Genomic DNA, 12431 nt, shown 5'->3' with positions numbered 1-12431 from the left:
AGATAAAATGCCTCTTAATGTCAAATTGTTCTGAATTTAAGTTTTCACCTAATTGCAAGATTTTTAGATATTAATAGTCTACCATTCTGACCGAATCAAGAAATGTCCCTTACATTTACCTTAAAAGCATTTTGTTTCAAATTAAATTAATTCAGTGAATTCCAATTAAAAGCAGACTAATGAGTGCACATAAGTCCCATTATGATGTCAGGATGCAAAGATTTATCCATTCCTACGCCTTTTCAGCACAGAATAGGCCAAAACCTTTTTCTGACTTTGGGTACATGTGCCCAGAATAGATGAATGCTTCATTTAAATACAGGAAGCACTTGTCATTAGAAGTGCAAGTCCTGACTGAGAGTTTAAAAAAAGTCAGTCGTTTAACAGCATGAAGTGGTTCACACCCTTTGTGTTCAGTAAAGGATTGAAAAAGTTTGAAAAAACCTAAATGCCTAGAAACTGAGCACTCTGCTTTTCAACCTGTGTAATGCCGAAGTTATGAAAAAATCATCATCCTCAAACTTACAACTCTGTTCTCTCCTAGACAGTGTTAAACCTTAATCTAAGTTTGAGCTTTCACAAAGCAATTACTTTCAAAGCTTTGGCAAAACACCATCTCTGTTTAGTACTGAATTACAGTTCCTTCCTCTTAGCAGAAAAATAACTCAAGACAAAAATAAGCAGGCAGCCATGAACTAGAAACGTTGTATACACTTGAGTATACCTGAAAGCACACAAGCAACTCTAGTAGGGTAACACAGGGCATTAACCTTGTGTGAAAGTTCTCGTACTTACCACATACATACACCAATCCACAACTTCACAAAAATATGCAACAGTCAGTTTAAAGAATTTCACCCAGCAACATCACATGTTCAACTATCAGACAGAATTACTTTAAGCCTAATACACAGAAAAACTAATGAAAGGTCCTTAGGTGTCAGAACCATAGACTGTGTTCCTTGTATACAGATATTTAACCCATTGGCCTTCCTCAAGTGTCATCTGGTTCCAACCTATTGTAGATCTACTATTAGTGTACCTTGAGGAAGAAATGGGAGCACATGCAACAAGCCACCCTAATTTTTTTTATTCTGCTATTTATTAAGTATTAATATTAAATACTATTCTAAAGTATTAAATTATTGTTTCTTAAATAAAGCAGAAGGAGAATTAGACACAAAAAAGAAAATACCTATTTATAATACTCTGATAATCTGGAATGAGTTACCAGAATTTTAAAAGGTAATTTCAGTTTCATATGCATTGATAGTCTGTAACATACACACAGAGGCATCCTCAAAAGTTAGCAAGTGCTTCTAACCTCATGCACTGGTTGAAATCCCAGGTGTTACTTGAAAATATTTTCAATTATCGAGAGGGAGGCACGATTACTTTCCAAGCACAGCCCATAACTTACCTTACAAGTAAACTGTAACCACAAGAACACTTTTGACAGAGAGAACTGAGTACCTTTCCATGCAATCCAACAGGTCTACCACTTCTGATCTTCCAGAAAATTGAAGACAAATATTGTATTACTCCCCTACCTAACTACATGATTTATTTCAACTAGATGATAACGTAGCGTATCTCAGACTGATTTTCCAAGGCATTTGTTACATGAGCCATCTGGTTTTAAGAAAAAAGCCACATCCTCTGCAATAAGAGCTGACTGTGAAATAGGTCAGTGTGTAATGAAGCATGTCTCTGGCTTACGCTTGCCAAAAAACCCCCAAATAATAATTCATGGCAAGAGCACCTCCTGGATATCCAAAAGAAAAGCAGCAACTCTTACCTTAACAGGAAAGCTGCACTTGCCAGTACGAACGCCTTCTTCATCAGTCTGCCACTGATGAGGCCGGCTGGCCTCTGGGACATAGACATCTTTCTTTCTCCTGAAGCTTTGCCGTAATTTGTTCATTTCTCAGATTTTCACGTCCTAGAAGAAGAAAAAAAGAATACTGCCATTAGGCACCAAAGACACTTTTAGCCACTTTGGGTCAACCACTATCATGACAAATGATGCTGTGGAAAATCCAAGCTTTTGCAAAGATGAATGGAAGGGCCTGTGAGAGGAAAATATTTTGGACACAGATTCAGAGAAAGATGGATATTCACTTCAAAATGGAAAACACAAATCTATATTACTTGTTTAACATCTTTCCACAACAACTGAAGCAGTAGACACAGGAAAAACAGTTACTGGGAGCATACGATTACCTCACATAGCTGACAGAGAAGCTCTGAAGAGCGATGCACATGAAATCCTGCCTCCCCAAATTTAAACGCCTACCTAAAGCAACCAAGCAGGACAGCAATAGCAAAAGCTTCCAAAGCACTCATGCAAGGCAAGGATTCACAGCTCTAAAACTGCTCCTAAAATCAGGTGCTTGTGCTGTTCATTAGGTACAAGAAATAGGTTCACGCTTTTACTGAGGGAACAGTCCAACCCTTGCTTAGTCTGCTGGTAGAATTCTTATGGTTAAATGAGAAATGCACTTCTTCAAAAGGGGAAGGTAGTGCTGCAAATACACCCCTGAAGCCTAGTATCCAACACCTTCCTTTATGTATCAATTCCTATATACAATCCAATCCATGCTTTAGAGCTCACCTTTACTAGATTCAAACTACAATTAGCTAAGAAGCTAGTGGAGAAATTACTACTAATAAAAAGACTTGATATTCACCTAAAGAAGTAAAATCATATGGGATATAAAGTGAGGAATATTGAAGACATACTGAAGGGCTTCTTGAGATTTGGTCATCTTTCCTGAAAAAGAAGCCTTCTCACAACCATGACATCTCATTTTGACTGAAAAAAAAGATGCTGCAGAATGCAAGACAACAAAATCTAATTGGATTACATATGCTTATTTCCCATTAGACTGAATAAACTCCAGAATATAGACATATGTGGGTGTCAATAGCTGGCCTTTGAATGAAAGCTGCTTTAAAAGCAGTTGAAACACCATTTTAAACCTGGAAAAGAACTAGTATCTTCCAGTCAAAACTATAGGACATAGCTGAGAAAAATCAACACACTCATGCTTGTGGCATCTGACATTTAAGAAGTTTGAAGCCAAAATGCAACTATTTCAAAGCTGAACAAAAGTCAGAAATTAAAAGCATTATAGAAAATCACTGCCCACCACTAATTACAAATATTTAATTGTTTTGTATCTCATGGCACACTTTAGCCATTCCAAATAACAAAAAGCTGTGGGTTTTGTTACTGACTCCCTAAAATTTCCTTCAGCAACTGTTACTTTTTTCCTTGAGCATTAATAATTAAACAAGTCAATTCCTACTGTACTTTAGTGGCATGATACTCATTAATTTCTCTAGAATCTTCCATCCTTCCATAATCTATTAAAAGAAATATTGTAGGTAAGTAATAATTCAAAGATATACCCATGGATAAAGAAAACACCACTATATCACTAGGACTGGGTAATTTAAGTGTGGTGATGTTAATTGTTTAAGTGCAAATAAGCACAATAGTCACACGCACAAGTTCAGTGGCATTTGAATTCCATTATTCCTGGGTCTTGCAGCATTCTGGAGCATTCTTTCAGCATACGGGATAATTCCTGAAGTATTTCTACATTAGAAAACAGCCACACCAAACACCACTTCTACAGCAAACACTGTGCTCAAAGTTGCTTGATGAGCATTTTAAAGCAACAAGGGGTGACACTCCAAGCAATCCAAATCCAAATGTAAATTAAGTGAAGGGTTGGGATGTATGCCAAAGGCTGTAGGCAACTGTCCCTAGCAGGAACCTAGAACAGCCAGGAGGTCTAACAAGCAGTATAAGTGTAGGGATGGTAAGCTGCTGAAGAATTCTCAATCACAATTATCTAGTTATAAAGAAGTGTTAACTTCATTCCTTCATAGCTACAAAATGCTTGCCATAACTAGAAACATAAAATATTTTCTTGAATTTACTTGAGTGGATTTAGAGATTAGAACACGTGCAAAATAAAAAACGTGTGTTTCTCACCACTCATTAAGCTGATGCAGCTCTGTTCTGCTTTCAGCTGGGACAGAGTTAATTTTCTTCCCAGTAGCTGGAACAGTGCTGTGTTTTGGATTTAGGCTGAGAAAAATGTTGATAACACATTCGTTTAGCTGTTGCTAAGGAGTGTTTACACTAAGTCAAGGTCTTTTCTGCTTCTCACCCCACCCTACCATTGAGTTGGCTGCAGGGTACAAAAAGCTGTGAGGGGTACAGCCGGGAGAGCTGAGCCCAAGTGACCACAGGCATGTCCCACAGCATATGGCACCATGAACTGCATGTAAAACTGGGGGAAGAAGGAAGGAAAGAAGGGGGTACACTCACGGTAACCGTGTTTGTTCTCCCAATAATCGCTGTGTGTGATAGAGCCCTGCTTTCCCAGGGATGGCCAAACACCTGCCTGCCCATAGGAAGCATTAAATTAATTTCTTACTCTGCTTGCCTGTGTGGCTTTTGTTTCACCTATTAAAATATTGTTATCTCAATCCATGAAGTTTTCACTTTTGCTCTTCTGATTCTCTTTCCCCTCCCACCGGGAAGAGTGAGCAAGCGGCTGGACGGGGTTTAGTTGCCATCTGGGGTTAAACCACAACACTCTTCTATAAACATTGCTTATTTTACAATCTATAAGCCATTTTAAAGTCCCTGAATGTGCAAAGGCAATTCTCAAAGTTTTAAGAGGAGCTGCAAAGCTTCTATTCTCCACCAAGGCTTAGAGAGGTATTTCAGCAATATTAGCTATCTATTTTGTTTTACAGACTGCAGACAGAGGACTCTGTGCATCAGTCTAAAGGAATCACAGTTTGAAGGGAGGCCATTCAATCACCTTGGGAAATATACTGCAGCAAATCTCTACATGGTACCTCAGCTCATAAGGGCAGACACCCACTCTTGTCCCTGAGGCAGACTGGCAGTGCCACAGCACGATGAACAAAGCCACTGCTCCAGCTGCCTCAGTGTAAAGTGCAGAAATCTGGTCAGCACATGGCTCACAGCCCAGCTGCCCAACCTTGCACTCCAGTGAGGAACAAATGGACACACATACTCCACCCTGCCAAAAGGGGCAACAGACTCTTAAGCAGATACAGTCAGATGCAGTAAGGCTCATGTGTCAGTTTTGAAGATCTGAAGGTAATTCTGAATCTCAAAAACTTTGTTGAATAGCAAAGCAAGGACTGAGGACAGCACACAACCACTGTATCACTTGTGAAAAACCGCAGTCTAATTGCCTTATCACAACATTTGCTTATGCGAGCATTCTGTTGGACTTCTCCCTCCCGGGCATTGCTGGTGCCCATGAGACTGGCGCCTTATCAAACATTTATACTGACCAGGAATCTCAATCCCCAGGGGAGGATAAGAATAAGAGTTCCTCAACTACATTCTGTATGAGAAACTGTAGTGGCATTTTGCCCAAAGTACTTCCTTTCCATCAAAAACCAAACCCATTTTCTTACATGTTCTAATTTTGAGGTCATGTTGGCAACAAACAGTTTAAAAATAGCTTATTCTATCTGATAGAAATGCTGACAAACAGTAAAATTAATTTGTTGTCAGGCAACCAGCAATCTCTCTCCAATGGCTCCACTTGGGTTTTCTGAAATACCAGACTTATGTGTAGGTTGCAAAACAGTATGTTCAATAAATACCGAATTTGCTGGTGACATGCAGGTTAGGACAACATAACTAGAGCTGTCACCTGATGAGGAAAGTGTTAAATGGAACAATTCACACAGGCTGCATATTTGAGGATTCAGGAGAGAAGCAAGTGAATTGCTCCAATTAAGTGCTGAAATTTTTACTAATTTTGACTGGAACTCAGGACCTCCGCAGAGAAGCTCTAAAGAGAGATGAGTGAGCACTTTCGACTTGAATTCTTTGTAGGGCACTCCACATTTCCATGCAAGCCATGTGTGCTTGCCAACACAACAGACACCAGCCTAGGCTGCAATAAGCTGTGTATTTTCTACTAAACTGACAGCATCACCATTACTGTAAAAAAATTATCAGACTTTGACTTTGTTTTTAATTTAGCAACTTATTTTTGTCAAGTAATTGCAAGTATTCTAAAATCACCCAAGGGGCCAACCAAAGCACCAAAACCTCTATTTCCTTTTCACTTTCACAAATCCAGCTTGGACCCAGAGAAAAAGGACTTTGAAGATAAAGCTAGTGAAAAGTCAAGATAGGGAACTCAAAATCGAGTTAAATCACAAAACACAACATTACATCAGAGACAAACTGCCAACAAAGGCTGAAAGGCCTGAGCCTTCTGGAGAAATAAGGAAACAGAGCCATACTGGGTCCCAGTACATTTCAAGGTTATCTTACTGCAGACAGCTGAGTTATCTGAATGGTCATTCCTACTGGGGGAAAAAAAAAAAAAAAAAAAGGCAAAAAACCAAAACAAACCCAAACAAAATAAAACAACAAAAACAACCAAATCAACAAACAAAAAACTAAAACCACCCACACAACATGAAAATCTCCACCGCTTTTGTAACTCAAGAGATTACAACATGAGACTAGACATTCAACCATTTCCCAAAGCACCTACCTACAAAAGGTATCAAAAAGACAAATGAGTTTATAAATTTATGTTGCCATTTATTTTTACGCAAATTTATCTATTTTGGATACAGAGCTCCAAAGGGAATTTAAGGAGAGCTGGAGCATCATTATTCCTCTGACCAACAGAAAAACTACTATTTACAACTCTGTCAGTCCACTGACTGCTCAGGGGCAGAATTGTCAGAAACAACAGAGACAGAAACAACACTGTCATGGATAAAAGTGCATACTGAAGCACACTTGGCTTCCCTGCCTTGTGCATCATCAGGTTATGGCTGCAGAACAAATTACTGCAAGATAAACCAGCATGTTAATTCATGTCTTGTTAGCTGCTCTGCTGTACAACTGTGTTCACTTTTACCCTTCAGTGAGCACAAGCCAGCAATTTACCCTTCAGTGAGAGATGTGTAAGCTTTCATATTAACTGAAGTTAGATCAGGAGGAAGCTGCTGATGATGCAAATTTGGAGTTTAGCTTTGCAAGAGTTTACCCATGTAACCATACCTTTAGATAAGTAATTCATTTACACTGTGGACAGCTGTTTCTTGCAGAGCACTTGCTGCTACTTGCAATCCAAACTACAGAATCTGCAGGGGAGAAGGACAATATGGATACCTGGGTATCTGAACTGCATGCACAAATCCAGCTGGTTAGGTTTCAAGCTAGGGTGTGCTACGTATTTCACGCTAAGCAACCACTTACAGTTTCAACACTCACAACAAAGAAACAGCACAAACATTTTTTATCTTTCTTATGAACTCTAGCCTCCACAAAGGTTATTTAATCTGCATTCAATTATCTGTTATCTGTTATCTTTTCTGTTCGCAATGAAAAAAGATAAAAACGAGTATTAGGTCTTCAGTCAGTTTTTTAAAACCATTCAGCAAGTCAGGGATTACTATCTGTTTTCTTTCAGAATTTAATATTGTTTCCTATTTACCAATTTCGAAAAAAGAAAGTCATGGGTCAAACAAGGGCAAAGTACTCTCTCCAGCCTGCAACAAATGCAGAGTACCCAGGGGCAGGAGGGAACACACGGCCCCACCCCACACACACCCACCCGCTCCTGGTGCCATCCTCCTGATTTGCAGTATAAAGTCCTCCTACAAGCATGAACCACCAGGAGTAGTATTGACACACGAACAAAATTCCCAGAAGTATGCACTTCAAACAGCAGGGAAATACAATTTTAAGAACAATGTATTATAGGGATCATTCTAAAATTTACAAGCCTCCATAAAAAACAAATTCAATTAACTTCATACTATCAGGTTAAGTAATTTAAAGAGAAAAAAAAAGGTCTCATTCATACTTGTGTTGCCTGCTGGCCACACACAGGTGAGGGCTAAGCACCTGCACAACCATCTGTTCCCTTATGTGCTCTTCCCCAGTAAAATACACCTAATACTGCTGAAGGGCCAAGCCAAAACCAGTCTGAAACCCGGAGCAAAAACTTCATCTATGTCTAATATGTTTTTCTCACATTTCTTGACATCAAAGCTTTCTGCATCAGGATGCATTCTTCCTGCCAAAGCTACCTGATATTTCAGATCTAAGAGGAAATGCAAATAATCTTAATCTTGTTGAAAAAATGTGTTTACCTAACCTACTTATTAGGAAAACACTCCAGAGACATTCCTCCACATGGCTCTGAAGATCTGTATCCTTAGAAAGCTCAGTGACTCTGAGTTCTTGTGCAAGTACAACCTGGTCACATCTGTCCACACACTAATGTTTAACAGCTATCTTTTGAGCCTTATGAAAACCTGAATCATACTGTGAAATCCACAATGGTCTGCACCAGGAAATGTGAACAGCCCACACTTCCATATGCCAGTAGAGTGTTTCATATTGTTTTTTCCAGTAAAATACAGTTCACTGCTGCCACTTCAACATTATGGTAAACCTTGGCTATAACCAGGACACAAGGACATCAGGGAGGAAATATGCTTGTTTCAAGTCATACTCTTGGGGTAAGGTTTGGGTTTAGCAGGCTTACCTGCAGTACAAACACAAATAGAAGCAGTTCAAAACATTTAGATCTCTTTTGCTCTCTAATGTACAATTTGGGTCCCTAAATTTAAGATGACAATGTAAGAACATTTCATTTATAAACAAAAGAGGCAAGCTAGGAAAGCAAGTTGATTGCTGCCAAGGTAAATAGTCTGTCTCTGTCTATTATGAAGCTGCCAGGATGGAGTTTTACTTCTCTGAAAAATCCTTATTAAGCATTGCTGCTATGCAAACACTCTCCCCTCCTCTCCCACTTACACAGTACAAAAACATGTAATGTCCTATCTGTCCAAGTCTACTGTAAAGGTTAGCCAAAACTTGCTGCAATTGCCCTGCAACAGCTTCTCTGCAATTATTCACCAGCACAAGCACACAGAGTACCCTTATCTTCTAAGGAAGAAAAGGTCACCCCATGTGTCAGATTCTGAATGCAGAACTTTGAGCCTTTCTGTAAGTTTAGATCCCATAAAATCTAATTAAATCCAGCACTGTCACACTGAAGCAAATGAAGGCATGTAACCGTATGAGCATGCTCACTAAAACGTTAACAGCCCGGTTTCGCAATACAGGCTGACTAACCACAGGCCTTTCCAACCCGTTCACCCTTTCATTACCCAATTAACATCTAATCATACCATACTACAAGTAAGCATTCTATCAAAATATGCAGAGAGGTGACGCATTTCTTCATTTGTTCAGCCAGCAAACATATTTGGTTGTTATTATTTAGAGTTCCAATTAGGGAGATTTTCCCTGTTGAAGATAAATTATTGGACACATAACTAAAAGTCTACTGAAGCAAGCATACCAGCTGTAGAAAACTTATCTTTCTGCAAAGTAATATTTAGATCATACTTTGAAAATACAGCAGAAATGGCAACCTTAAACTCTTTATGTAAGACCAAAGAGATCAGAGCTGTGACAATGTCTCTGGCAGCATTCTTTGGAATCATAATGCATTGTTATCATATGATGTGAAGTACAAGTCATCCTCAAATCCATCAAATTTCTTGCTGTCTTATACCTGAACTAAGGTATCATGTGAGCATTCCACAACTCTTTCCAGAGCACTTGACAATTCTATCTGCACCACAGATGAGGGTGGAAGAAGGGGGAAAAAACAGTGTTATGAGAGTAACATTTTACTGGCAAAAGCCAGAGTTAAACAAAAACTGCAAACAGCTTATGAAATATCATGAAATAAAATAATGAACTGTACTCCAACACACTGTTAACAATTATGTGGCTAAAACATTCAGCTACCAGAGGCCCTGTCCTAAATCTTAGGATTTTGTAAAATGCACTTTTCAAACAAAATATGCCCAGACTGCAGTAATTAAACACAGGAGTCAGTATTCCACAATGTTATGTAACAGAAGTATCACCAAAGTAAACATTCACACTCTTAAACTGTCACAAAAATACAAGTTTGATCATTGCAAGGCAGAAGTTATTCCTAAAGATACGCAATGCCCTTTCAACAGATATAAGATAAATCATTTGCCTCTCACAAACCTGTGAAATTCAGCAAACAAAAGAAAGCAAGCCTCATTTTCTCCATCAATAACTATTCTAAAGCAAACGTCCCAATTTATCAGACACCACACCAACTGCAAAGTCTGACTATGGTCCTAAACAATATGCTAAGAGGTTTAAGAGCAGAGATACAAGGCAGTAATCCCCTTGTTTTGTAGACTCACTCTAAAAATACTCTGCAGACTGTCAGTCACTAGTGGAAAGCAGGTCTCCCAACCACTTGATGTGATACAAAGTGAGTTGAATTATATTATCTACAATAACTGAAAATAAGCAGAAGTTTAGTAAAGAAACACTAGCTATGTGCCTTGGGGAAAGCAGTTCAAGTAATTCTGCTTTGCAGCTCACCTGCACACATGTGAATAATTTGAACTAACCAAGCCATATCATTTCCAAGTGAATCATTTACATTTAGGGCAGCTAAATATCAGGCAACTCAACAGTCTTCCAACATGAACACCTCGGTTTAAAAGGTATCTTTACAAATACATATGAAATTTCAAAACAAAATTAGATCTATAAGAAAGTACAAAAAGGGCTGAAACAGCCAAAAAGTATGTTTTTTAATCACCCAGTTCCACAAACTGCAGCTTGAAGTTATGCATGTCAAATCCCATGAAAATAAATGCATTTTCAAAAATTAAAAAAGAATCTTTTATAAGTAGAATAAGCATCTTTTACTGGTAGATCAATCACAAATCTTAGGATTTTACAATGGACTTACTTCTGTAGGACCTCTGAGTATTTTATAAGCAAATAATCACTGTTGACTAAACAAGGCCAAACATCTGCTGCTTGGTCTGGTCGAATATAAATCAGTCAATCATACCTTTGTGCTGTTGACCTGATCACTCCCTGCTTACTGGGAGTCCAGAAAGAGATGAACACACACTGTCTTTTTGGTTCCAGCTCTTAGGTGAGAGCAGAGAGAGCAGACAAAATGAGCTACAGATCCAGAGCACACGTTTCAGGAACCAACTGCACTCTAAACCAGATTACTAGGAAGATATATTTTAGTAAGATTTTAAAAAATAGACTTATATTCATAGTGAAGCTTTGACTTGGTTCATAAACAATGTTGCACAAAAGCAAAAGCCAGAGCATATTGGACAACTTATCCTGCAACACTGCTCTACACCAGCCCACAGCAGGGTCCAGCCCAGCACTACACGTGGCCCACATTCTGGAAACATTTGGAACAACAAACCATAAATTTTTATCAGCTTTATGAGAAGCCTTTAGTGGGAATGAACAGCAGTGCTGCTTAGTCTGTCAGCAAGTAGGATTCAGGTACAGAGAAACTAGTAAATCCACATGAGTAGTAGCGTGCTCAGATACAAAACAGGGAGGCAAAGAGGGCTCTCCACCACAACCAGCAATGTTTCATTCATTCATGTGTGCTCTCAAACAAAAAGAGTTCAGCAACTCTTTACAGGTGACACAAAATGTTCCAGAGTAGAATGAACTGATTTTAGGATACAATTTCATCTCATAAGAAGAAATTACTATGTACTAAAAACAGCAGAGAAAAGAACATGGAAGAAGAGTAAAAAAACCACCATAATTATAAATAGCAATGAATATGAATTCAGCTATTACTATTGTCTAGGAAAGGTCATAACTCATGTTTAGTCCTCTAAAAATTTTATTGTCAAATAAGCAAACAGTAGTAAGAATTATTATGAAAAGAGCCAAGCAAAGCCAGCAAGATGTCGCAGCACAAGACCAGAGTGCACTCAGGTTCAATACCAATAGCTCTGGTAGTTACTATACCTTCCCTGAAATGAAACTGGAAGGTGCAGGAAAGAAGGAAGGATAAGGAGGGTAGCAAGGACTACTTAACACCTTCAGCTCAAGGACAGATGAGATAGATCAAAGGTCTTCACCTCAGAAAACCAATTTTCTTGTGGGGAAAGCTACAAAAATTACAGTGTCATAGTGTTAGAAAATAAAAAGGGAATGATGATTTCCCAATTCTTACATTGTTGTGAGAGCTGTGAAAAAGCAATAGAATTCTGCAGCAGTCCAGGTTTCAATAAAAGAGTATTTCTCTTCACGATACAAAATGAAGCAGGACAATTCCTAGCTAAAATAGAAAGGAATTTTTACAAAAATCCCCAAACCACACCACAAGTTAATTATTTGATTGAAGCTTCCAAAAGTTACTGGAAGCTATAGTGGAGGTGGTGCAGCCAGCCATTTAGGAAATCACCCGGTCTAATCTGACCAGCTGGGAAGTGTTACTTCACGTCCTAATCTTCCATTCTTCCCAGGATCCAGCAGGGACTGT

At 38.7% G+C, this 12431-nt stretch overlaps 1 protein-coding gene across 14 annotated transcripts in view; it reads right to left on the bottom strand.

Moving 5' to 3' along the window:
* The window catches only part of NUMB (NUMB endocytic adaptor protein), a 92638-nt gene that overhangs the window by 32798 nt on the left and 47409 nt on the right, over positions 1 to 12431 (bottom strand). For 13 of the 14 annotated variants that reach the window (XM_063398641.1, XM_063398645.1, XM_063398650.1 and 10 more), the window contains one exon: positions 1799 to 1942. In XM_063398641.1, coding sequence (XP_063254711.1) covers positions 1799 to 1924 — 126 coding nt within the window. In that variant the 5' untranslated portion in view covers positions 1925 to 1942. Of the gene's footprint in view, positions 1 to 1798; positions 1943 to 7096; positions 7116 to 12431 lie in introns of those variants that run through there. The other variant, XM_063398644.1, reaches the window with a different exon arrangement.

The sequence above is a fragment of the Prinia subflava genome, chromosome 5, assembly GCF_021018805.1.
Source record: "Prinia subflava isolate CZ2003 ecotype Zambia chromosome 5, Cam_Psub_1.2, whole genome shotgun sequence".
Taxonomy (NCBI): Eukaryota; Metazoa; Chordata; class Aves; order Passeriformes; family Cisticolidae; genus Prinia; species Prinia subflava.
The sequence above is the reverse complement of the archived record's forward strand: the minus strand, read 5'-3'. Positions and strand labels throughout refer to the sequence as shown.